At 43.0% G+C, this 27,991-nt stretch overlaps 1 protein-coding gene across 4 annotated transcripts in view; it reads left to right on the top strand.

Annotated features, from left to right (window-relative positions):
- SLC12A6 (solute carrier family 12 member 6) overlaps positions 1–27,991 on the top strand; it is an 830,972-nt gene that overhangs the window by 472,318 nt on the left and 330,663 nt on the right. For all 4 annotated transcript variants that reach the window (XM_069238301.1, XM_069238300.1, XM_069238303.1 and 1 more), the window contains 4 exons: positions 17,412–17,653; positions 18,492–18,706; positions 18,808–18,966; positions 20,072–20,170. In XM_069238301.1, coding sequence (XP_069094402.1) covers positions 17,412–17,653; positions 18,492–18,706; positions 18,808–18,966; positions 20,072–20,170 — 715 coding nt within the window. The remainder of the gene's footprint in view (positions 1–17,411; positions 17,654–18,491; positions 18,707–18,807; positions 18,967–20,071; positions 20,171–27,991) is intronic.

The raw sequence follows: 27,991 nt of genomic DNA, 5'->3' as shown, positions 1-27,991 counted from the left end.
TATACACTCATTTCTCCAGTTGACCCTCTTCTTGCTCCCTCAGTTTCATACTTTGTCTCAGTAGTTCTGCCCCATCGACATCCAGTTTTTCCCTCCATGATGTATTTTTCCAAAGGAGTGCCGCCTGGCCAATCTGTTAGTAAAATGGATGATATTTTTAAGAAAATCCAGATAACAGAAAACGTGGAACCTCAACATAGGCTGGTATTTATTCTTGCTTGAAATAAAAGGTTTAAACAGTTAATGCAAGCATAAATCACACCTAAATTATTTCCAAGCTAAGACATAATCCCTAAATGAATATTAAAGCTAACAAAGGCGGAACAGGGTAATAAAAGGCATACATGAGATTTTTCTAAAAATGTATATTGAAATAAAAGCTTGTGCCCATATTTAATATAAAAAAAGATGGTAACTGTATATAGATCTATCATCTCTCCACTTTAAATTCACGTGCTCCTCGCCTTCCAGTCTGTGCAAAGAAAGCAATGCCCACAGTGAATGGAGCTTATTCCCTTTCTGTTTAGTGCATTTTGCAGTAACAATTTTGTTTATTCCTGGAGGAAGAGGTCTGCCTTAATGTCATACCAACTTCCTATCTTCGAGCCCATCTCATTGCCTTTGTTATGCAGAGATGTGCGATTAAGCCATGAAAGGGCTCAGGCAAGGGAAGCTATTAAAAGGAAGGAGGAAAAAAAAAAAACATAAATGCAGTGGCTTTTTTCTGCAATGCCAATGCCAGTGATTTAGTTTGGCCAAAGCAATACCCTCCGTTACTGGCTGGCAGCCCCAGCCAAGTCCACAGCAGCTGACGGGTGGGGATGGGTAGAAGGGGGGGCTGAAGCCCTTTCAGCCTAATGGCCGTTGCACACCTGGTGGTTGATCACTGGTGAGTGGGCACCATGGGCCAAGACTGCATACTGACGAGGAGCCAAAACTGTTTGGCCTGGAGCAGCTGCTGCGTTAAGGGGCAGGGATCGGTCTGGATTGGAGCAACCAACGGCATTGGGCCACTCCGACCCTTGGGTGGTGGTGGCTACTGGTGACAGGCTGCTGACCTGTGTGACATTGGGCAGAAAAATGCACCATGGAACAGGTTTGTCTCTCCCTTTTTTGATTATTGTGGGTTGCTTCTCATTTCTTCCCTGCCACTGCACTCAAACAGAGCCGTTACAAAGACCTGGATCTTGCTCCATGGTGACACGACTAGAGTGCTGCAGGCTGTGTGCCTTCCCTGCCCTTTTTGCTACTGGGAAACCTGAATAGAGCGATTTTCCAGGTGTTGTTGTTATGTTGATTCCTTTAAATTTACTTGAACCCACATGCGACTGTCTGTCTTCCCCAATCCCCCTTATAAGTAGGGAGTACAAGTAGAGCTATTTATTTTGGTGACAAGAATAAAATGTCTATTTGGCACATTTGAGACCAGCAGTACATTTACCGATTGGATGAACCACATCTGTATCATCGCTGCATCATGGACAAACCTACTAATAATTGTTTTTTTTAAAAAGGAAACTGTGCCAGTAACTGGTGCTTCCCCTACACCCATCTTGGACATATCAGCCTAATTTTGTGTGCGATCAAGCCATGTTGTGCAGCTTTGGAGCACAAAAATAATGCAGTGGCTCTTTATCTGAGCCGCTTCGTACCAGCCATAAGAAACGCTCACAGAAGAGTGGCCGAGACTGAATCTACATTAGCAGTTTGGAGAGCATCGACCTCTGATCTCCAGTGAAAGATCGCCAACTTGCGAAAAAAGATACATCTCATAGATACAACAGAGGAAGCTGAAGGGCGATTGTGCCAAAATAACATCTGCATCATCTGACTCCCTAAAAAGATTGAAGATCCTTCTGTGGACCTTTTTATTTAAACATGAATCACTGAGAATGGTGCTCCTGGGGAAGCAGTCTAAGTTCTTCTCTGTGGAGAGAGCACACAGAGTCCCAGTGCGGTCTTTAACCCCTCTGCTACTCACAGTACCACTGTGACCCAACGTTACACCTTTCTTACCTGGAACATCAGGGATGGGATATCCTATCAAATGGGATCACTTAACATTCCTTTGTTAGATGTAGGAACATACAGATAGCTACCCATTATACTACCTGAATAATGGAAATTGGAAGCCCCGATTTGATAGCACCCGTGTGCCCTACACAACACCTTGCAAAACGATAGATGTCAAGGGTAGGTTTACTATAGGTATGGGTTTCCTGGATGGCACTCCATTAATATTTCCTGGTATATATGCCCTCTAGTATGGTACACATACAATTTCTAGATACTTGGGTGCCAATTGAAACTAGGATGCTAGGTGTTCCTGCCTTATGAGAGGGGATTACATTCTGTTTTTAGACTGTGGTATTGACAAGTCCCTTATATCACTCCTTATAGCCTCCTGTTGGACTCTAGCCCAGGGATTCCAACAGTGGCTGCAACAGTGAGGCCTTCTAAACTTGAGGGGAGAAGCATCTAGAGGTCCGTGAGTGTTCTTTTTACTCCTCGATACACAGCCCCCACACACATAGACCTGTATTTGGGTTATGTGCTATGGAATACATGTGTCGCACGGATTCGACCATAACCCACTGCTGCAGGTAATCCGTTTTCGGTGGGGGGGGGGAGAGATACTCTCATAGTTCTTACATTGGAGATTACAACCAGAGGCACTACTAGAACGCCCCTTCTGGGAAGCCATTGGAAATGAAATTGATCTTTACTTTATAGAAAATAATGGGATAGCATCAAGTACAACTACAAAATGGGATGCATTTAAAGTTGTACATAAGGGTCATTGTATTAAAATCTCATTGGGCATGAAATTGATGTTGAATTGAGAATTTCTAGCGGCAAACTCTCCTTGTGGACCATAGAAAAGTGGTTATTACGAATATTGGAGACAGCTTATGCGTCTCAGAAGCAACCAAAGATTACCTGGCCTTACTAGAACGTTATAGATGCCTTAATTATAAGGAATATCCGACACACCAGCATAATGAAGGTGACAGGGCGGCCTGGCTTTTGGTGTGGCTCATACGATCTCGGTTGTCTTGGAAACGTATCTGCATCATACACATCCCGAAAGGCCATTTGGTGGCCACATAGCTAGAAATAAAGTGTTCTCGTTTTATTATCAGACTCTGTGAGACTGCGGCGCTCCCTTCCTATGACCATATTGTTAACTGTGTAGAAGCTTAGTTTGTAGAGGCTCCCTAGTCTATATTCTACTCTTATTCTAAGGATGATTGTGTCATGGATTGTCAAGGTTTTTATTTTTAAACATTGTAGGTTTTCACAGTTTTGAGCTGTGGCATGTAGTTTATTGCTAAAAGGCTTTCCCACTTACCAGTTCATTTTAAATGCTGAAGGTTTCCGTTGTTGGTTTTAATGTGATTTGTCCTCCAAGCTTTTTCATTCTCCATATGGCCTTTTGAAAAAGATCTCTACTCATTCATAAATTGTTTTGTTGTGATTCACACCATCAACAATCCTGGTTACAGTATTTTCTTTACAATTCTGACAGATCATGGTTGAATTATTTATTTGTTGCTTTGAACCCTTGCTTGTGTTAAACTGTTCTCATTTATTGGGATTGCCTGTCAAGGCTAAAGGTTATCTTACAGTAAATCAACTCGATCTCTAAGTCAATGCTAGTGGCAACTATAGGTCCAGCCCTTTCGTGGAGTATGTGAAACTCAACTTATTGAGATTTTTGAAGTGTCCACAAGGTGTTGATATTTTTTCATTTCTTTTGTGTAGATGTAGTTGATAGTTAATTCAAGAGGTGTATGGAGATGAAAGTGTGGTATATCAATATATAATAGGAACCATTCATTTATGTCCAATGTATGTGAACATTTGATCACATGTGGGTACCTTAGGAAGGCTCTGTTCATGCATTGATGACTGATGGGTTGAGAATGTTTCCTATATTTTTATTATGTATTGTGTTGTGAAATACTCTGGCAGGGTATTTGTTTCTAATTCTTTGGTGGAGTGTAGTATTATTAAGGTCTTGTGTGAGGCTTCTGTTGTTCTCATTAAGTCAAAGATTGTGTAGTTTCCATGTTGTTTGGCTGTGTTCAGTACATGGATGTGGATCTGTGTGGTACTCCTTTTGGATCTTGTGGAGGTGGTTAATTCGTAAGGATTCACCATGGCTTCTTTGATCTTGAGCAGGAATTAGAACTCTTTAGATGGAAATGGGTTGCTACATTAGCTTGAACCATGATAATGTCCTTAGAGTAAATGCTGATAGTTTATTTTCTGTTGAAAGAGTTTCCGGAGATAACTTGCTTAACAAATTCAATGAGGAGATGGTGAGTTGGGTAGTGTTAGAAATGGGGTCTTTGGTCGACAGTCAGGTTACCTCCTGTTCAAGCAAGGACCCTCACTCTAGTCAGGGTAAAAGAGAATCACCCTCAGCTAACCCCTGCTTTACCCCCTTGGTAGCTTGGCAGAGCAGTAGGCTTAACTTCAGAGTGCTAGGTGTAAAGTATTTGTACTGACACACACAGTAACTCAATGAAAACACTACAAAATGACACAACACCGGTTTAGAAAAATAGGAAATATTTATCTAAACAAAACAACACCAAAACGACTAAAATCTGACATACACAAGTCAAGTTATGAATTTTTCGAGATTAAACTCAAAAATAGCGCTTAGAAACAAAAATGCTTCGATGAGATGTTAACACGGCGTCGTGACAGAGTCGTTCCCAACAAGCCGACACCAGCGGCGCCGGACACGGAGTCGTGTAGACCCCCAAGTACAGTACCTTTGGTGAAGAGTGAAAACAAGCTGATGCGCGAAGTCGGGGATCGCGGCGTCTGCTAAACGTTGAATCCGTGCACTTCGAGCGGCGTCGGTCACGACATGGTGCGGCGACTTCCACGGAGTCTTGGACTTCAGCAGGGCTGCTGCGGCGTCGGGCCTGCGAAGAGCGTCGCGTTCCAGCGAAGGTCACGGCGTCGGGTGCAGGCGGCGTCGGTCCGGAGTCGTCCGAAGTCGTCCGAAGTCGATTTCCTTGGATTTCCACCAGCTTTCCTTTCAAGGGCCCAGGGACTGGATAGGGCACCACTTGTCAGAGCAGGAGTCTCTCCAGAGACTCCAGGAGCTGGCAGAGAGAAGTCTTTGCTGTCCCTGAGACTTCAAACAACAGGAGGCAAGCTCTAAATCAAGCCCTTGGAGATTTCTTCACAAGATGGAAGGCACACAAAGTCCAGTCTTTGCCCTCTTACTCTGGCAAAAGCAGTACTGCAGGAAAGCTCCACAAAGCACAATCACAGGCAGGGCAGCGCTTCTTCCTCAGCTATCAGCTCTTCTCGAGGCAGAGGTTCCTCTTGGTTCCAGAAGTGTTTCTAAAGTCTGTAGATTTGGGTGCCCTTCTTATACCCATTTTAGTCTTTGAAGTCACCTTTCTTCAAAGGGGGCTCACACCTACTTGTGAAATCCTGCCTTGCCCAGGCAAGGCCTCAGACACACACCAGGGGGTTGGAGTCTGCATTGTCAGAGGCAGACAGTCCTTTCATATGAGAGTGACCACTCCACCCCTCCCTCCTAGCAGAGATGGCTTATCAGGAAATGCAGGTTACACCCCAGCGCCCTTTATGTCACGGTCTAGTGTGAGGTGAAAAACAACCCAACTGTCAAACTGACCCAGACAGGGAATCCACAAACACGGCAGAGTCACAGAATGGTTTAAGCAAGAAAATGCTCACTTTCTAAAACTGGCATTTTCAAACGCACAATCTCAAAATCAACTTTACTAAAAGATGTATTTTTAAATTGTGAGTTCAGGGACCCCAAACTCCACATGTCCATCTACTCTCTAGGGGAATCTACACTTTAATCATATTTAAAGGTAGCCCCCATGTTATCCTATGAGAGAGACAGGCCTTGCAACACTGAAAAACGAAGTTGGCAGTATTTCACTCTCAGGACATATAAACCACATTACTATATGTCCTACTTTATCCATACACTGCACCCTGCCCTTGGGGCTACCTAGGGCCTACCTTAGGGGTGCCTTACATGTAAGAAAAGGGAAGGTTTAGGCCTGGCAAGTGGGTACACTTGCCAAGTCGAATTTATAGTGTAAAAGTACACACACAGACGCTGCAGTGACAGGTCTGTGACATGATTACAGGGTTACTTATGTGGGTGGCACAACCAGTGCTGCAGGCCCACTAGTAACATTTGATTTACAGGCCCTGGGCACCTCTAGTGCACTTTACTAGGGACTTAACAGTAAAACAAATATGCCAATCATGGAGAACCAATTACGTACACATTTTAAACAGGAGCACTTGCACTTTAGCACTGGTTAGCAGTGGTAAAGTGCCCAGAGTAATAAAAACAGCAAAATCAGAGTCCAGCATACATCAACAACCTGGGGAACAGAGGCAAAACTTAAGGGAGACCACGCCAAGGATGAAAAGTCTAACAGGTAGAATTACTGTAGCCAGGTTTTGGGTGAAAAGAGGTTTGTTTCTGTGGCTTGTGAATTGGTCAGTGATGACGTCTCTGTGTACTTTATTGGCAGGTGGAGTTTGAAGAGATTGCCACATCTTGATTTGTGTATGGATAAATGACAGTATTACTCCCAGTGCCTGATATACTGAGGCAGGTATTTTCTATCACACTCCGAAGGCTTTGCATGGCCATTGTGGATGAGGCAGGTGTTGGAGTATAAGACACTGTGCTGAGAGAACGTTGCTTTGAAATTTAAAATGTTGGCTAGTGTGTAAAGGCTGTTTTAGGTGATGTCCACTGGATTTGATGTCAGTTGGCATACCCTTTGCATTTGCTGAATTATGTTGTTATGCCATGTGACAGTGTTGGTTATGTTCTCCACAAATCCTATTATAATGAGAGAAAGCTCCTATCTTCTCTGTCCCCTGCCTGGTGGTTTTATGAGAGACCTTGGGAATTTTTTTAATTATTTTGAAGGGTCTTCACCCACAGGTATCACCTGTGGCATGCTCCATCATAGGATGCTTACCCGCTGTACCAAGAGTGGGTGGGTGGACTCGATGCAGTTTGTAAGCATAGCAATTATTTTTAAGGGATTTTACTTTATGGTTAAAATTGCCTGCAGGTTCCTTTATTCTTTTCTTTGTTGTGAGTACCTTTGGTAAGGTTAAAAATCAATTAGGTGGTGGTGTTAGGGTATATTATGACCCAAACGCCACAGGTCAACATGTTTCAGCCCTACTCTCTGCCCATCTGGGTCACTGGGCTTTCTTCAGGACCTCTATTACCTATAACCCCTCATAAATAATGGTAAATTTACCACTTGCATGTTATCTAAACAGTATCCTCTGAGCCCTGCATGTAAGGAATTCCACACTACTGAACTACTAGGTGGTAAATTTACCCAGAGCTTCCCAGGGTCTCTCATAAAACCACCCGGCAGAAGACAGAGAAGGTAGTAGCACCCTCTTTGTAATAGGATTGATGTATATAGGGAAGCCGAGGGGATGCTAAATTGAATTGCTTCTCTCTCCCTCTTAGTATAAATTTATGTTCTACATGACTCGGGGAAACTCAGTTAGTCTGAAGGCATTGTTTAATGTCTGTTTCACTAAAAGTTTCGCTAAAAGAGGATTGACGGTCCTTAGGCGAATGCATTTGGTGTTCAAGTTTATCTTCAGATTTCCTAGACCATGTATTCCCTTATCCTAAAATTATGTTATAATTAAAAGCAGACACAAATTGGGACTCTCAAGGGCATTGGAAAAGTGCATGCATTTCATTTCATTACTTTTGTTAATCCTATTTGTCCATGAGGCCGTACAGTCATATTTTTGTGGTACATGTGGGTCTTTCTTTTGCCCATTTGTGTTCCGGTGTATTTATGGCTTGATCTCGCGCAGAAGCCTTTAAAGTTCAGTTGCTGTCTAACCTTTCCTTGTTGGCTGCCTTAAACATAGCCGTCTAGATGTCTGGTGTTCATGTACCATGAGGTCCTCAAGAGAGAGTGTGGACGGAAAGGGACTTTCTGCATGGAGCTAAAGGTGTCTTAATTTGGCTTTACACCTTCTTCGCAGCCCTGCTTTTTTTTAATGCCACTGAAGTGTGGCGCTGTTCTGACCTCTAAATTGATGCCTGAGATGCTTGTACTGTAACGATGAACACTGGACACCATCTACATTGAGTTGTCCTCTGTCCACACTGCACGGTTGCTTTCCTCTGTACCAGGAGCTATGGGTGGCGGCTCTTGTAGCAGACAGACTGAAGTTTCAAGGCAACCTGTCAGTTGTTGTCGTGCCTCCTACCTTAGTCACACAAACCATTATGCATTACATATGGCTGCTGGAGGAAGAGCTCCAGGGACTATGCATGACCTTATTTTGCTGGATCTTTGAGTCCAGCAATAAGGATTGCTCGCAGTTAGTGTCTTTGTCCTGGTACATCCTTTGGACCTTTCCTTTATGCATACCCCTCTAATATGAGGTTGTCTTGCTCAAAGTATACAATACAGGGCCTTAGCCAAAATGTATTTTTTCTATTGAGTAGGTGTAGATTACTTTGTGAAGAAGCCTTAGTCAAAAATATTTTTTCTGATAAAAGGAATTACTTTTTGCACCAGTCCTGACATTATCTATTGCTAAAGCATTGGTTAAGATTCTGTTTCTTTTGTGTTTGTTCGGATACTACAGTAGGAAGGAGATTTTGTCCTGTGCAAAATCCAGAAAATTAGAATTATAGTGTGTTTGGAACATCAGGACCATTATAGCTTTTAGACTTTTAATGGAGAGGTGGAAACATAATAAAAATATATGTTTTCGTGAGCTTTTGATTAAATGTGGCTGTTTTCAAATGGCTAACATTATTCAAAAATTCCCATCAAGTACATTCAGTCTGCTTTACGCTTACATTGACTAGCTATTCTCTGCGGCGAGTGACAGATAGTAGTGCGTTGTCTTTTCCTTCCTCAAAGTTTATAGATAACTGATCTCTAAACAGGCCATTTACCGTCACACTTTGTTTCTCATGTGTGGGAAAGTTTCCGTCTTGAAAATAAATAGCATTTTTAGAAATAACACCATTTTGAGTCCACGCTTATTCTTTCTCATGGTTGTTGTTTGGATGCTGTAGTGTTTAGATTATATAAATGTAACATCCCCATGAGTTGTGCTCTGAACACCCATAATGTCCAACCTGTTGACACTTATAAGAGCACACTTAGGTATTGACCTTGAGTGTTGCAGTGGTTACATGTATATGTGTCTGACTTGACACTTCCAATAACTTTTTGGCAAGGTGCTTAGTACTAAACGCTTATGTTAACAGGAATGAGGTTCAGTTCTTGAGCATAAAATGTCTTTGATTCACATGCTAATCAAGTTAATTATCTTTTAACACTTATGCATAGTGTCTTACTTTTTTAACCTGTTGGTTTCCTTAGGATGCAGAAAGTTAAGTGTATTAGTATATTACTCTATTACCTTGCTAAGCTTTGATTCAGAGGTTACGCTTACAAGCCATTTTTTGCTTTTCATGATAATACTCTTCTGTTGTTGGTATTGCAAACCTTGCTTTGTGAATTATATTAATGAAAAGTGTCTGTAAAGGCTAAAGATTTAAATTGCACTCTTTGAAATAATTCAGGGTACATTAATCTTCATTTTGACTGTAGGGTTAGTGGCTCATCTCTTCAGGTCTCTCCTCTTCAACAGCCCTTGATAGATTCATTGGTTTTTGATTCCTCTCCCACATCTTAAATCGAAGAACATATATATGTAAGCCTTATTTACCACTGTGGCATGCCTCTCTCCTATTCCAAACCTGAATGTATAAAGACCCAATCTACTCTAGATGAATCCTTGTGCTATCAGGTTCAGTGTGACTCCTCAGCTGCATATCAATCATTATCACACCACAGGGCGAGGCTATCCTCACCTTCTGAACATAATGAAACTAGTATGTTGCATCAAGAGTCTCTTCATCTGAGTAGGTCTGGACACTCATTCAAGGTTTTACCACTGCCAGAAAGAGTCATGTTAGTTTAGCGGCTTGTTAATTAATATTGTTGCACAGGTAAAAAGAAGCAAATTACAATGACTGGCTTTACTAAACGTAACAGTTGTACAGTAGGTTAAAATATATGGGTAGTCATTTAAGCCAATTAACTCACTCTAAAAAATTATTTACTATCAAACTTTTGATACAAAAACTAGTCACAATACTCAAACAGAAATAAGTCACAGCAGAAGAAACAATGTTCCTAAAATCGCTCTAAAATAATACATAGGCTGAATTACTATATGTTAATGTCCATTACATGCAGCTCTTTTAGCCGTTTGCTAATAGCTAATTAGTAGTTTACTACTCCTGACAGTTCAGAATGTCACCATTAAAACAGAACTTAATTGCACATTCCAATCTGATATATAGTCTACAAAGTAGAGCATAAATAAGTGAAGAATATCTATGTGTAAGCTATGCTAAATGATATCTTTGAGTCCTCAGATCTGATAACCCATGTCCCATTGCCAGAAGAAATCACTTAGTCCAGCTTGGAGGTTTATTGCTTCTAAAACACAGATGGACCTTTAGTGTACTGGTTTTAAAATATATGTCCTTCGTTGCATCGTGAACTGTAAATTGTTCCAATGACCAGGATGTACTTGAGACTGTCTCATTCACTAAAAAGTATATGACAGTATACTGACTAACATTTTCAGGGCTTGAATATAGATAAGTATCTTCTAACATGGACAATCCTGTCCTTCCATCCAGATAGCACAGCCCCCTCAATAATTCATTTAGAGATTAGGCCCTATTTTATGCATTCAACTGGAAAAACTATCCAAAGCATAATGCATTTAATATGAACAAATTTTACATTGTGAGGAGAGATAGAGCCTACTTTATTAGTATGCATGTTTAACCTAACCAGCTTTCTGAAAAATTATTCAAGCTCATTTTTGAGCAAGCAAGGCTTAAGAATGCCTGAGGTACATTTGTCCTCTCTGTAGGAAAGTGCCCTCATTTTGCCATGGTTACCCCCATTTTCTGCCTGATGTCAGTGTTCTTGACTAAGTTCACTGGGATCCTGCTAACCAGGACCCCAGTGATTTTGATCTCCCTCCTCTTAATTTGGTTGTTGCATGCTGGTAACCCAGTATTTCACCCACAATTGGCATACTGGTGCCCCTTATAAGTCCCTAGTATATGGTACTTGGGTACCTAGGGCATTTGGGTTTCAGGGGATCCCTATGGGCTGCAGCGTATCTTTTGCCACCGATAGGGAGCCCATGCAAAGGCTTCTGCAGGACTGCCATTGCAGCCTGCGTGAAAAGGTGCATACACCCTTTCACTGCCATTTACACTGCACCATGTCACTTATAAGTCGCCCCTACAGCAGGCACTCCAGCCCTGAGGGCAGGGTGCAGAGTACCTGTGTGTGAGGACACCCCTGCGCTAGCAGAGGTGCCCCCACGGCCATTTTCCCAGACTTCGTGAGTATGCAGACGCCATTTTGCGCATGTAATGGACATAAGTCACTACCTATGTCCAACTACATAATGATAACTCCGAACATAGGCATGTTTGGTATCACTCATGTTGGAATCATACCCCAAGGCTTTTGCAAGCATTGGTTGTATGGTTCCATGCACTCTGGGGGTTGCTGAGAGCCCCCTCTGACTTCCCCTTCTGGGTGGAGTCCTCCTGGTCCTGGGCAGCACCATTTTCCGCTAACCACGAGCTTTGTGTGTGCCAGGGCTTGTTGGTGGCCTCCAGAAACATAAACCAGACTGCAATCCTCCATCCGGCATGGGACATCACTTGCACCAACCAGGAACCAGACTCAGTCTTCTTGGGTGAAATACTGACTCTTCTTCTTCACCAGTGGTTCTTCTTTTGCACCTTCTTTCGGGTTAGCAGGGGCTCCTGTTCTCCCTAGACTCTTCTGTGCTTCTTGGACTTGGTCCCCTTATTCTACAGGTCTTCAGTTCCATGAATCCACTGTTTGTGTCTTGCAGTCTCTTCTGGTTCTTGCATAATCTTCTTTCTCGTGTTTCTGTGTGTTCTGGTAAAGTTACTGTGTTTTACTCCTGCTTTCCTGGGCTCTGGGGTGGGTTCTAGTACTTACCTTTGGTGTTTTCTAGTACTCCCAGCACCCCTCTACACAATACACTTGCATAGGTGGGAAACTGACATTCGCATTCCACTTTCTTTGTATATGGTTTGTGTCCCCCCTAGGTCCATTTCTAACTTATGTGATTTTTACTAATAGCACTGTTTTCTAACTGTGTTTATGCACATTTCTGCAAACTAGTGTATATAATTTGTTTATTACTTACCTCCTAATGGAGTATAGTCTGTATGGTATTTTTGGCATTTGTGTTCCAAAATAGAGTACCTTTATTTTTGTAACACTGAGTATTGTCTTTCTTGTATGTGAGTACTGTGTGACAACAGTGATATTGCATGAGCTTTGCATGTCTTCTAGATATGCCTTGGCTGCTCAGCTACAGCTACCTAGACACTGTCTACATTTCACTAATAAGGGATAACTGGACCTGATATAAGGTGTAAGTACCATAGGTACACACTATAAACCAGGCCAGCCTCCTACACTCACAAGATACTGAAGCAAGAACGTAAACCATTAAAATCATAATTTACAATGTATGAAGCACTGAATGCTTTTCTGACATCTCTACTAGCTCTTGCAAGGTTTGAATCCACAATGGAATCTTGCACACTATAGAAGTCAAAAGTAGGCTGTACCGGATACTGTTAGCAGGCCAGGTCCCTTTTTAGCTCATCGTGTGGCATGCCTGTTTGTCACATCAGAAGCAACTTAAAATAAGCTGATCCTTACTCAACATGCGCATCTCATCCCTCACAGATTAGGTAGGAATTGTATGAAAAACAGCCCACATTTGCTTGAGGTAAATTTGTTCCAGCAAACACTTACTAGTTTAAGTGACCCAACATCAATATTCTTCCCAGTAACTTCAGCATATTCCATATAAAGACTCAAACCTAAGCAACAGACTGCCTGCTACTCCAAAGACTTCTACAACAACAAGTGCACTATTGGATTATATGAAAGGAAACCGAAGAAAAGCAGATCCCCGATGAATATTCCTTTCATCCTGGCTCACTTCCACAACACTCACACAAGAAAGAGGTAGGACTTCTTGTCATCTACAGGTCCTCTAGGCTCTGCCCCTAGGCAAACAAGTGGTACTCAGGACCATGCAGCTTCTCACATGCCACTTCCCACGCTCTGCAAATAGGGTCCCTCTTTCACTTCTCTGACCTTCTCAATATCCCATCTGTCTGACACACGTATAGTACCCTGCTTAGACTTGGACCTCTCTGACAACTTAAAGCACAAAGATACCTGAGACGTCCTCCTCAACATAGACGTGCTCAGCATGTCACCAAACCAATTCACGGTAAAGGTCCTAGACTCTTCCTCTCGACACCTCCAAGCATCCAGTATAAACATCCCCCAACCCCTGGACTTGACTGACCACCTTGCCATCCCCCAAACCCCTTTTTTCCATCCAACCAACACATACAAGACAGCCCAACTGACAACAACACATCTAAAGATCCTTCAGGCATTTCTTCATCAACCAGGTACAGCTGAAACTCATCACCCCCCCCCCCCCCCCCCCCCCCCCCCCCCAAAAGAATCTGCCATCCGTTCCCTTCTCAACAACTTAAATATATTGCTGGCCAACCCTGTAGACAAACATACACCAATGAAAACAAAAGTAACAAACAGCGTCCTGTTAATCCAAAGACCTGTCTGGAAAGAAGTGCATCATTCGTAGGCATGAAAGGTGAAGATGGGCTGATCCCGTGATGGCCTTGTACTACTAAATTTCTTTTGCACAACATGCAGACAACTTATCACGCAAGCAAAAGCAAAATACTGCATCAAACCATCACTGAAGAATCCAAGAGAAGCAGACCGCTCTTCAAGACAATCAACTATTACTTCATCTCTCTGTCAGACCAACAAATGTCACACGTCACCTACAAGTGCAATGCCATCAATGTCTTCTTCACAAACAATACATGTAACCAGCAGCACATTGATAGCACCTGACCTGGTCTATTCACCTTGCCACTCAACTGCCCATAATGGCTGTTTTCTAACCTCTTTGTTTGATTCTGAACCCCTAAACTATTGTTTTAATGGATACTTCTAATCACATGTTTCCCAGCTTTTGAATTCCCCCTGGGTACCAGACAGATTCTGTAAATTTTTATAGGAATTGCTCGTATGTGGTTATAGGTGGCTCCATCTATGGCAACCTCATACTGCCTCTGGAAGTGCAGAGATGGAACCCTACACATGGCAACACCCTGCAGCCTGATGTCAGTTTCTTCCGTGCTCTTCAATGCAGATCTGGAGCCCTCCTCCTAACTATTTCAGTGTTTCTCTGACTCCAGAATTCTTTTATGTAGACAGTGTGCTAGGGAAAATGTCTCTGCTGAAAACTACAGGCTTCAAACTGTGCCACAAATAAAGGAAGCAACTGTCAGTCACGGATTCACACAAAGTGTGTCCATAGTCTAAGCACAACTCCAGGTCCTGCGACAAATGCTTCCTGATGCACCTGAAAGCTTTCAGAGACCGTGAGGTAAAATTATACATTGCTGAATTCTTGCCACAAACACAAGGTCCACGCTAAACTTATGCCCATCCTCTCACTTCTACTCTAGGGAGAAGCTGCAGAGTCGGCACTCAAATGCACTTACTCCGCTCCCTTCATACTACTTGAAACCCAATTCTAAGGTTGGTCCCTGCATGCACAGAATTCCACAGTCTGATGTTGATCCCACAGCAGTTGAACCCCCTACTGGGGCTCCCTACTGAGGAGAGTGCCTCTTTTGCATTAGTAGCCTGCAAAGCTGCAGAAATCCTTCAGCTACCTACTATATATATTCAGATTAAGGTACATTTACAGAAAAACGTTTTTGAGCCTTGTCTGACTACTTGCTGTCCTTTAATGAGGCTTTGACAAAAACGTTGATAGACACCTGGTCTAAACCATGTTCAATTCCCTTTGTAAGACTTCCAGTGGCTAGCCATCATAGACCAACCCATTGAGACCCAGCTCTTCCGACTCAGCTCTTGAGAGCTTGGTGGTTCATGCCTCCACCCACAAAATAAATCCCATATACTGCGATGCCAGAAAGGGAATCAAAGCCTACTGATTATTTCAGGAAATATTCTTCTCTCCTTTAATTTGGCTCTGAGGTGCCTGAATGCCTCCTGCCTGCTGGGACACTATACATGTGCCCTTTTGGATATGGCTAGCGAACTCTTGACTGGCAGGAAAGATTCTTCTTCCCTTTAATTTGGCTCTGAGGTGCCTGAATGCCACCTGCCTGCTGGGACACTATACATATGCCCTTTTGGATATGGCTAGCGAACTCTTGACTGCCATTGCTGACAAATGTAGGAATGCCTTCTTTCGGGCCATCCAAGATGGTCATGATCCAGCTAAGTGTGCTTTGAGGGCCAGCATGGATATAACAGACAATGGTAGTTGCGCCATGGCCACAAGTGTAGTGATCAGGCATCATGCCTTGTTGCCCGCCACAGGACTTTCCGGTATCATGAAGAATCACTTATGGATATGCTGTTTGACAGCTTCAGGCTGTATGGATAAAAGGCAGACTTTGTGCTAGAGCGCTTCAAGTACAGTCTTGCTATGGCCAGCTCTCTTGGTTTATCACCACTGCCCCATCAATTCCTTTAGCAGTGCTGGAAATTCAGAGGATACTCTTGGAGTCTTGCCTATTACCAGCGCCGGCCTTGTACCTCATAGAAAAAGCAGCCTTTTCACAGCTCCACAGGCGCTCCAGAAATGGCAGTCCAGTGATTGCTGGCAAGCCTCTTTGATTCCCACTTCCATGATCCTGCACGGATAATAAGAGGCAACATTATTTTGTGTGCAACTATCTCAGACCAGTGGGTTCTGCAGGTTGTTCAGCATGGTCACGTCTACCCTTTACTACAGTGCCCCTTCATGCCTCACCTGTGTTTTTATAGCATTCATCAGGTCATGCCTCTGGAAGGTCTGTCTCTGCTGGGCAAGGGGGGCATACAGGGGGCTTTGGAGGTAAAGAAAGGCAGGTGGTTTTACTGCCCATAGATTTTGGTGCCCAAAAAGACAAGGACTCAGACCTGCACTAGACCTCTGATTTCTAAACACCTCATTTGGAAGGACAAGTTCAAGATGTTGACTTTAACACAGGTTCTTTCCTGTTGGATCCAGGGGGCTGGCTCGTGTTCAAGACTAGCAAGGTCACATACTTTCATATGCACATCCTGCAGTCCTACAGGTGCTTCCTTCAGTTCATACTGGGGTCGCAATATAGTTTCAGTGAACATGGCTTGGTGGTGGTGGTTCAAGAGTAAAGACGGCTGTGTACCACACACATGGCCTAAAAAATAATCTAAATGGAAGCCTATGTAACATAAACAGGAGTAATGAGATCCTTTGGGGGAAGACCTATTGCTAGTTTAGTGGCATAGTTCTGGATTAACTCCCATTTATGGATCGAGTACTTAGACCAAGATATATCGAGTTACAGTAATTGAAACATGCCAACACACATGCATTAAGAATCTGTACCTGGTCAGGAAATGAAAAGAGATGAGGAATATGCTTTTGTGTGTGAAATTCAAGGAAAAATATCTTAACAGCTGCAGATGAATCAATTTTTAGACCCACGTTCTCAACTCTTGGCATCTGGATAGGCTTTGGGCTCAGAGGTGTAGAGCTGGAAGGGTTGTCTTTGTGCTTGAGCGATCAAGAGATTAGGAGCCTTTCGTCGTTATAGAGCAGAATCACCACATAAGCCTATGGAGCTTTGGGTCATCCAGTTTACTGACGGCCTTCCTCACCTCCTTCAAAGGTAAAGAGGTACATGATTTTTCTGTGCATGAAAACATGCTATGCTGTGTCCAAAAGGGAGCCCTTTGAGAGCCTTCGGGCTCATTTTACCAGATCCTGGACTACCACTGTGGCGCTGGTTAGGGATGATCCAGTGTTGTAGTGCTTGATTGCTAGCTACCCTTTGGTATCAAAGAAGTAATATCACAATACCCCTTTTATTTAGGTTGAGTTAATGTACTGCAATCAGTACAAAAATATGGAATAAATTCAGCTCTTTATACTTGTTCCAAAAAGGAGAATGCTGAGCTGATAGTACTACATGTTTTTAAATATAACAACACTATTTGTTTTCAAACTTCCTTCTGCTGTCAAAAGTTAAAAAAAAAAAAAAAAATCCAATCTGCTTCCATCATATCGGAGTTTTATGATTGTTTTGGGAATAGTTAGTAGTTTTTCCTTTGGAGTTCAACTCTTTTCAATTGCCAACCTATCTTTTTTGCTTGTCTTTCCAGGTGTACATTGCTCCAGAGGCTAAAATCTTCGACACCGATGAAGAAGGAGAGAGCTCGGCAGCCATGCTGAATAACATGCGCATCTATGGCTCTGTCTTCCTAGTGATAATGGCTCTTGTGGTTTTTGTTGGAGTCAAGTATGTCAACAAGTTTGCCTCCTTGTTCCTGACTTGCGTGATTGTGTCCATCCTTGCCATTTACGCTGGAGCTATAAAGTCTTCATTTGCACCACCTAATTTTCCGTACGTATAAAATTCATCGAGAGGTATTAATGTATATAAAATGTACAAAATAGGCACTGGAATAGAATCAGTGATTCCCTGCCATAGTCATGGGTAACAATGAAACCTGTTGACCATTGTAGAGGGGTGCAAGGATTCAGTTGAATATTTCTTGTTCATTGTTATTTTATTTACATTAGTGTGAGTGTAATTTAATGTTAATTGCAATACGGATAAATGCATCCTTACCAGGATATCCAGTCAGAGTTTATGGCCCAACATGATATAATAGCCCTTCCAGAAGAGCCTTGGATTTGCTTATATGATTGAATTGGCAATCTTCTTGTTACGATGAGAGCTAATCTGTTTCAGGTGGCACATGATTCATATCGGTGATTTCACTGCCTAATTTCATCATGCCTGTCTTCACCATGCATGTGAGTGATGTCTTTTGCAGTAGTCCCAGGATAGAGCTCTTTTGATTTCACTGTCATTGGGACATGTGTGAACAAATGTCCATTCAGTTGGGTACAGGATTAAATCTGTAATTTAATTGCTTAAATCACCGTGTGTGAACTAATGCCAATTTTTGGGAAGATAGGACAAAAATCTGTAGTTTCACTACCAGTTTAATTACCAAGTTTGATCTAACATGTTAGTCATGGGTGAAACAAATATCCCTAATTCCCATTCCTCTTTGAGCTGCTTTCTTCTATTTCCCTCATAAATACTGCATAAATTCCTTCTACCAAATTAATTTTCTCGATTTTAATCTTTTCTGTCTACCATTGGATGTCTGATTTCACTCTTTTACTTTTGGCTACTATTCTCAAATCACCATTTGTCTGCTTTCACTTAGAGTATGCCTGCTTGGAAACCGTACACTCTCCCAGCGTCACATAGATGTTTGTGCCAAGACTGAGGAGAAGGATAATATCACTGTGCCCACTCAACTCTGGAACCTATTTTGCCACTCCAAAAGCCACCTAAATGCTACCTGTGATGACTACTTTGTGCATAACAATGTCACAGTCATTGAGGGCATTCCTGGAATGGCAAGTGGTATATTTACAGGTAAGAGCAACTTTGAAACGGGTTCCAGCTTGATCCATGTCTTTATGTAGAGTCTTGTATTTCTCAGTTGCTGTGCTTCTTTCTTTATCTGACCTCCCTAGAGAACCTGTGGAGCTTTTACCTTCAGAAAGGCGATATCATCGAGAAACCTTCTGCCAAATCCGTGGATGCCATGGGCGTTGTGAACCAAGACTATGTTCTTGCTGACATTGCTACCTCCTTCACCCTTTTAGTTGGAATCTTTTTTCCGTCTGTGACAGGTATGTGGTCCTTAGATTTCTGGACAAGCTGAATTGTTAGTGGTGCTCACGATGAACTAGTGGGACATGCAAGTTCTGCTTTGATCGGCTTTGCTTTTATGATGTTGTATTATCACTCATAAGTTTTGTTGAAATTAAGAGCCTCACTGCGAGTGTGGCCATCCAAGAACCTCCACACTCGTGTTGACAGTCGGACCACCGCACTCCGGGCGGTCTGACTGCCCAATTGTGTCCCTGGTGGACGACCTGCCAGGGGACAGCTGTCCCCACAAGGATCATTTTTGTCTTGGTTGTAGTCAGGTAGACTGATTGCACCCTTGTTCTCCACAAGCCTTTACATGGCGGTTTCCCCACCATGAAAAGGCTGGCGGAGAACAAGTGCAGGGGGCCGCAGGGGCCTCTCTGCCCAGCACCGTCTGCTTTGCAGACAGTGTGCATTCCAAGGGTGCTGGACAGCTCCTCCTGTGCTAGGATATAGCACTCCACTACCGTAAGGGAGCAGAGTTCAATGTCGTAGCACAGTTCCCACCGGACTGACCGGCAGGTACGCGGATTGCAGTGTTCCTGCCATCAGTCCTTTTCTGCCAGGCAATGGTGTCCTCCTCATGAGTTTGGCCGTCCAGTGTTGGGACCGCCAAACTCGTCATGAGGGGCCTAGTCAGGAGATCCGTGGTACAATGTTTAATTTGTACTGATGTTATGCCCATGACTACCCAAACATCCCCAATTGCTTGAGTAATTGTGATGACATTTTCTGACCCTGATGCGTATCGTTGGCTGTAAAAACAGAAAAAGGAAAAACATTCTGTGTATAATACATTGAAGGACATACAGTCCTTTGTTCATACCAGAGGTGGCTCCACCCTCTCTTTCCATAAATATGATGGTGGGGAGGGAATAGTTCTTGTTAAGTGTGCTTGTTCATTATTGAAAAGGCAGGCTGAAACATGGGTTATGTTTAATATTGTCAAATGTTACAGATGCAGTTAATGAGTTGCTGTTGCCCTCTTACTCAGTGTGCCCCAACCTTCCTTCTGATCACCTGAAAAGGATTTTCCTGTTTTTGCTATTGTGTGTGCCCTAACATTTTGCTTCTACCTTTTAGGTATTATGGCTGGATCCAATCGCTCCGGAGATCTAAAAGATGCTCAGAAATCCATTCCCATTGGCACCATTCTAGCTATTCTTACTACATCGTTTGTCTGTATCCTTCAAAATTAATAGGAACCAGAATATGGGGACTTGGAGTGCTTCACAATCTCATTATTGTCAGACCAGGGTTCCTTTCTGTTGAAAAAATAATGGGTTTCCTGTTTATAGAATGCCTTCTCTGTTGTCCTCTACACACTGTATGATATTCTTGAGTCTCCAGAAACAGCCAGGACTAGCTAAAACATGGAAGCCATACACAGTGGCAATTTCTCTGGTGTCCTTTATGTGCTACGTGGATTCCGTCCATATTGTGCTAGAGCTCAGAGTGACACAGCAAGAAGAGAATCCTAGTGGGATTGAAAGATTCTCTAATGAGTAGTTGCATTCCCTCTCCATACAGAACACTCCTCCTCTAGTAAGAAAACTAACCACCACCAAAAATAGCGGTGGCTCTTAATGCTATATCATCTCACTGCTTTCTGAGGAAAGTATTTCAGTGTGCCAGAGAAAAAGGGGACTCTAAAAAAAAAAAAAATTGACATTCTCTGATGTCCTCTCCACTCTTCAATCATTTCTGTGACCATCGGCCCTGCAAACAATAATAATATTGTGGTGCTTCAATAAGAATTATTTTTTAAAAGTTTATGCATCACAGCTTTTATGTCTACGATTTGCCTGGATAAACAACCTTTGCAGGTTTCATAAAGAACTCCCTTGTTTATTTATGGAAATATATACACTTCATAGCTGTGCACACTCAGGCTTGCAGATTGTCTGCATAGCAAGCAATCTGCCAGAATATGGTTGCTGTATATCTGCATGTGCGCAGTTAAATATTTTTTCCTGGCAAATCTTTTCCCTCTGGTGAAACCCCCTTTGTACAAAAAATTTAATGTATGGATGATCATTTCCTTTTTCCCACCCTGCAAAAGCAATTACTTCTGCTGCTAAAAAGTGTTTTTTTTTTTTTTTGGGGGGGGGGGGGGCTTTCCAGGTAGTCTGCAAAATGTTGGTGCATATAAAGACGTTGCGTTTCGTTTCCTGACCCTCAAAAGTAGTTTTGCAGGGCAGACCTCTGTATATGCAGTTTGTCATTACTATTTTCTATTAGAGATACAGATATGTTCGATGGCATGTGTGGCTTTATATACACATTCTCTGCATACTCCTGCCATCTAGTGGTGGGTCCGGATGCATGCAATTTAAAAAAACATTTTTTGAAAGAAATCTCTCGAGTCACAAAGTAAAGTGACTCCTCCTCTCGATGATAATGTGCATGTTATATTGTTATCTTTCCGCCATCGGGTTCGGACGTATTCTTTGGCCCTCTGGTTCGAGACCGTTTCTGGCTCCCTTCAGTCCGTTGCTAACCTCTATACTCGTTGGTACTGTTTTCATTTGCGTTCCATTATCTTCTTCAGAAACAGAAGCAATCCATTGGCAGCCGAATCGATGTTCTTGGGTCACAGCTTTCGTGCCTCGGCCTTTCAGGCTTCGTTTTCTTATCTCATGGGCTTCGATCAACGATGCGCTGCTAATGGATCGAACTCCATTTCGATTCGGTCCCTACAGCCACACGAAGTATCCACATGCAGACCTCCATCAGATTTGCAACCTGTGTCTATCTCCTAACCATAACAAGGAAAACTGTGAGTCCTTTCAATCTTTACGATCAGAGAAGACAGTGTGGGATTGTCGGGCACATCGGAACGAAATGCCGCACAAGGACCTGGAAGAGACACCTGACATCTTCGGCCAACACAATGTGGAACAGCAGGAAGAACTGCACGAGGCCTCAGCAGCAGAGGAAGAGGCCCTTTCCATACCGGACTCCAAATCCGACACCAAAATAGAGTTTGCCCTACAGATGCACAACCTTCTTTCAGGACAATGTGCAATGTGTAGTTTTGCCCCTCTCCAGTCAACCAAAAGAAATTTGATTCCGAATGAAACTATGGTTCCTGGGTTGCCACTTCCATCAGGCCATAATAGGCACATTTATCTGCTAAGGATGCCCTGCCCTCTGACTTGGCACCGCAAGCAAAGCTGAATCCTCCCACTGCCACACTGATCCAACCAATCTTGGTGCCGAGCTGGCCGTCTACCTCATCGGCTCCGATTAACCCCGGTCTCTGCCGCTTTGGCTCCGACCACCTCGGCACAGAAATAAAAACCAAGTTTTGCTCTGAAAAATTCCATCTCGACACTGGAACCAATCCTTGGGACTATGATCGAAAGGCTTGATCCGAAGCAAAAAAAGATGCATACTCAGCCTTTCACCGGTTGAATTCTAGCAAATGCAGTTCAGTCAGCGCCTACTCCAAAACAACAGCTTTCTTTTCAGGAGTCCATCGACCTATCTGTTCCTTCAAGAAAGAAGAAAAGGGACATAGAAACCAGTCCTCAGCAGCCACCTTTGCCTGTTTCTCCTCCACCAACTCCTCCACCTTCCTCAGCACCACCACCTCCTTCACCACATCACTGTCTTAGTGACATAGGAGATAAAACTCCACAAGGCTCCCCACAATCTTACACTGGGGATCGGGGGAGGGCATGACAATGACCAGCAGCCCACAGACCCATGGGACAGCTACAACTTTGACACCCCCCTCCCCAACAAGGATAATGACCCAGACCTATATCCAGCTAAGTCATCACCCCCGACAATGCAACATCTTTTCAGGAGCTTATAGCTAGAGCAGCTGCTTATCACCAGGTTCCCTTGCACAAATACCCCATTGAAGATGACTTTCTTTTTGAGACACTTCCTTCTACCACTAGGTCATGTCAATACTTGGCCATGCTAAAGGGAATGCTTTTCACGCCGAGGAAATATTTAAAGATCTGGTTCTGGCAGGAATTATTAAACCAAGAGTTGATCAAAAATATAAAGCAGCACCCTCAGACCCACCTCACATCAATGGCCAACCCCCCCCAGACTCGCTGGTGGTGTCAGATGCCTGAAAGACAGTTAATTATTAGACATCAGAAGATGCCCCTCCACCTGACAAAGAGTCTAAACTCATTGACGCTTTGGGGAAAAGGGTGACAGCACAAGCAGCCAATCTTTGTAAAATTGCCAACACCCAGAGGTTGCTGGCAAGATATGACAGGGCACACTGGGATGAAATGGAGGAACTCCTCCAACATCTCCCTAAAGAGTATAAAAAAAGAGGTCTTCAAATTGTCCAGGAGGGTAAATTCATCTCAAACAATTGTATTAGATGTGCCCTTGACTCGGCAGACACTCTGCTAGAAGCATCAGCACAAGCATATTGTTGCATAGACATGCTTGACTACAAATATTTCGCTTTAAGCTAGAAGTACATCAAACTCTACTTAATGTCCCTTTTGACCAATAACATTTGTTTGGTCCCCAAGTGGATCAAACATTAGAGAAAATAAAAAAGGGCACAGAGGTTGCCAAATCAATGAGGACACTTCAAACCTCCACTCACCTTGGTGCCTTTCGTCTTCCCACATACAAACAGGGCACCAAGACAACTCAATCAGATGACTAAACTTCTTCCTATAGACAGCAGCATCAGACCTCCACTTCAAGGGGATATTACAGAGCCACATGCTGAGATAATTCCCAGGGGCAAGGAAAGGATGCCTCCCCTCGTAACACACCCTCCACGTCCAAATAGTGACCCGTTTCCCATTCCCCCGACCACTCAACATCTGTCAGAGGACAACTACAACTATTCTTCCCTGTATGGAAAACCATAACAGACCAGTGGGTGCTGGGTATTATCCAACATGGTTATTGACTGGAGCTCATCAAAACAACTCAAACATTCCACCTCACAAGCACAAACTATCCATAGAACATCAACATTTGCTCAAACAGGAAGTACAGGGTATTTTGCAGAAAGGAGCCATAGAGCCTGGCCCTCTTCAACAGCAAGGTTCAGGAGTATACTCTCTATACTTTCTCATTCCCCAAAAGAATGGATCACTCAGGCCTATGTTAGAGCTCAGGCTGTTAAATCATTACATACTATCAGAACACCAAACACCATGGTCTCCGCAGCAACTACCTCAAGCTGTTCACCTAGGCTTGAAAGCATTAGTTCACCTGATAGACAAGGTTGTCTTGATACGGACGGATGACAAAACAGCCAAGTTATCAGTTATCAGGCCTATTCCAGATGATTTGGTGTTGGGCAATATGTCACAACATTCAGCTGTCAGCAGAGCACCTTCCGGGTACGGACAACGACTTCGCTGACCTCCTAAGCAGGATGCAACAAGTCCACGAGTGGTAACTGCACCCCAGAGTCCTCCTCCCATACTTCCGCAGATGGGGGTTTCCACAGATAGACTTGTTTGCATCCGCAGACAACGCAAAATGTCCAGACTTAGCCTCCAGGCTCCCACACCCGCTATCCAAGGGCAATGCTGTATGGATGAATTAGTCAGGGATATTTGCCTATACTTTTCCACCTCTCCTTTTCAGTTTGTGGTTCGGAAGCTCAGGCAAACATCTCTCACCCTCATTCTCATAGCATCCACCTGGGCACGCCAGCCCTGCTTCACCACACTACTGGACTTCTCAATATTCCCCCACAAGAAGCTTTCCAGGAGGCCAGACCTTCTCATTCAAAACCGAGGTCAGGGCAGGTCTGACACCTAGACCCCAAATCTCTCAACCTTGCGTTATGGCTCCTGAGGTCATAGAGTTTAGTTTCAGATTTACCTGCAGAGCCCACTACCAGAGCATGTTTTGCTGTAAAGTGGAAACAGTTTGTTTGCTACTGCCAACCCAAACACATTATTCCCATTAAAGCTACTGCCCAAGACATTGCCTGCTACTTACTTCATCTACAAAAAGCTAATTTAGCTTACACCTCCATTCACTTGCATCTCGCAGCCATAGCTGCATACTTACAAGACAGAAAACATACATCCCCCTTTAGGATTCCAGTGATCAAAGCATTCATGGAAAGCCTTAAAGGGGTCCTTCGACCAAAGGTGCCCCCTGCACCATCTTGGAACCTCAAAATTGTCTTTACCAGGCTCACGGGTCCTCCTTTTGAGCCACTTCACTCGTGACTTCTTCAGTACCTCTCATGGGCAGTGTCTTTCCTTAGGTGGTGTCACATTTCTCAAACATGTCTGTGAGCTCCAGGCATTAACATTGGAAGAACCATTCTTCCACATTTAAAAGGACAAGGTGGTTCTTCGCACTATTCCGAAGTTCCTCCTTAAAGTGGTCTCTCAAATCCATATTAATCAATGCATTGAGTTACCAGTCTCCTTCCACAAAAGACTCAGTTGCTGAATAGCCCCTTCACACTTTTGACATTAAACATGCCTTACTTTTCTACACTGGCAGAAGTAAAGGCTTTAGGAAGACTAAACAACTCTTTGTAGCCTTCTCACTACCTCATAAAGGCAATCCAGCATCCAAGAACCACATAGGTAAGTGGAAAGTAAAATGTATTCAAACTGGTATGCAAAAGCAAAAAGACAACTTTTTTACTCCCAGAACACACTCTACCAGAAAGAAGGGAGCCACTATGGCTTTCCTTGACTATATACCCATAGCTGATATTTGCAAAGCAGCAACATGGTCTACACCACATACATTTACAAAACACTATTGTGTAGATGTACTTGCACGCCAGCAAGCTAATGTAGGATAAATAAGAACACTTTTCCAGTCCACTGCAACACTAAGGTTATCCTCTACTTTCAGGGAGGGACTGCTTTACAGTGGGAACAGGGTCAAGACTGATATGCATATGGCTGGTTCCAAACTGGGGTGTGCTGTGGGCAAAAGAATGATGGATTAAACAAGATCTTTGTGACTGGGGGGGAATGTTAGCATTGTCCAGCATTCTGTCCATCATCTGTTCTTTTTACCTTTGTCGCCCTAAGTGGAAAGGGTATGCCCATGCATGGGTCCTGTGCTCACTGCGCCATTGGATTCAAGCTAGGCCTGGCTGAAGAGGGGTGATACCCCAAAACCGGTCCCAGGATGCTGGTCCATGGAGGACCTGGCCTGGCAGTTCAGGCTGGACTGTTCCATTGGGAACAGGGCTACAAATAATTTGCTTATGGCTGGTTCCAAACTGAAGTGGTGTGGTGGGTCAAAAAGAAAACAGTGGATTAAACCCAGATCTTTGTCACTGGCGGGTGAATGTTTGCATTGTTTAGCATTCCATCCATCATATGTTCTTTTTACCTTAGTCTATGCGGAGCATGTGCAGCTACAGCTGCACATGCCATCAAACGACAAATGTTACTTACCCAGTAGACATCTGTTCGTGACATGTAGTGCTATATATTCACATGTCCTACCTCCTCACTGTACGCCCCTGGCCGTTTCAGTTACTTTATACTTGTATATAGTTGTACATATATAGTTGCAATTGCATGAACATCTTTCTCTATACTTCCTCTACACTCGAAAAAAACCGACTTGCAACACTCCGAACCCAACACTAGATGCCAGGAGCATGCAGAGCATGTGAATCTACTACACTACATGCCACAAGCAGATGTCTACTGGGTAAGTACCATTTTCCTTCCACTCACAATTGCAGCCTATAATCAGGCTAAGAAGTCCAAATGTTATTTTCATTTTACTTTCATATAGGTCACCATAGAGTATAAGTGAACATATCAAAACTTTCAGAAAGTTTCTTTAACAAGAAACAAATGAAGGACGGAATTAGCTAATAGGCTTCAAGTAACACATTCAGTTAATGCAGCTGGCACTGTGCGTTTAAGAACCTCACAGTAACCTCAATATCCTATCATGCCTCACAGGTGACAGGTGAATTCATTTTTCCAGCTGCTGGAAACAGGAACTTGGGGAACCGAGCTCTGCCTTTTTGGCAAATATCTTTAGATAGCCTTTTTAAAACTGGTTTTCAGATATTTACTTAAGGCCCTTTTAGGTTTAGAGTAAATGAATCAGTTAACCGCTTTTTTGTAAATTTTTTTCTTCTGAAAATGCCTTCACTTTTCTGAATTTCTATTACTGTGCAAACAAAGATGGCTCAAACTGATCCACACAGGGTCTGTACCCTCTGCCTTCCAGAAGATCAGTAGCCTTGTTCATGCAGAGTGTAACAAAACTCTCCAGAAGAACACTGAGAAAGAGAGAAAAAAGTCAGACTGCATGGACTACAGGAGAAACAGCAAATAAAAAAGGAGAAGAATGTTGGTTACTCGGACACCAAAGAGCAAAGCTAGTTCATATCAGAGGGTTGTATAACAGATACCTATTATCAAATACTTTTACAAGTGGGTCCAACTATATTCACAAGTATATTCTAAACCTCCTTATGGGCTATCACATTGATCATCATCTATGATAAAATCCCCTTTTGAATATATATAGATGTGAGTTCAGTATGTATGCCATTTTCCATTTACAACCAATTCATTGTCAACATCAAATTCATAAGGAACAAAAAGCAATAGATTGGATCTGCACATGGGCTTGGAAAATCTAGTAGTAAATTGTCACCACCAAAAAGCAGTACAGTACCTAAAACGTAAGGCACCATATAAGCTGCAAAATGGAAGTGGGAGAATAAGGTTATTAAACAACAGGTTAAGAGACAAGTACCAAAACATTAAAATACTCCTAAGAACATCTACAACAGAGCTAGTGTAGCTCTTTTCCTTAAAAGCTAAGCGGAAAACAAGTACTTACTGTAAGCAAACACAGCTGGCCTACTAGTGTTCGATTTAAAAACCCTAGGGGCAATTGGGTAAGTTCTTATTCCAAGACTCAACATAGAGGCCGAATCTATTTGTGTCTTGGTTTAGTTTATACTAAGGGCAAAGAAATAAGAAATGCTCGATGTTCTCAGTTACATTGGTATAGCCTTTGCAAAAGGGGATAACTCAA

This window comes from Pleurodeles waltl, chromosome 6 (genome assembly GCF_031143425.1).
Source record: "Pleurodeles waltl isolate 20211129_DDA chromosome 6, aPleWal1.hap1.20221129, whole genome shotgun sequence".
Lineage (NCBI taxonomy): Eukaryota > Metazoa > Chordata > Amphibia > Caudata > Salamandridae > Pleurodeles > Pleurodeles waltl.
This window is presented reverse-complemented; position numbering and strand designations above follow the sequence as displayed.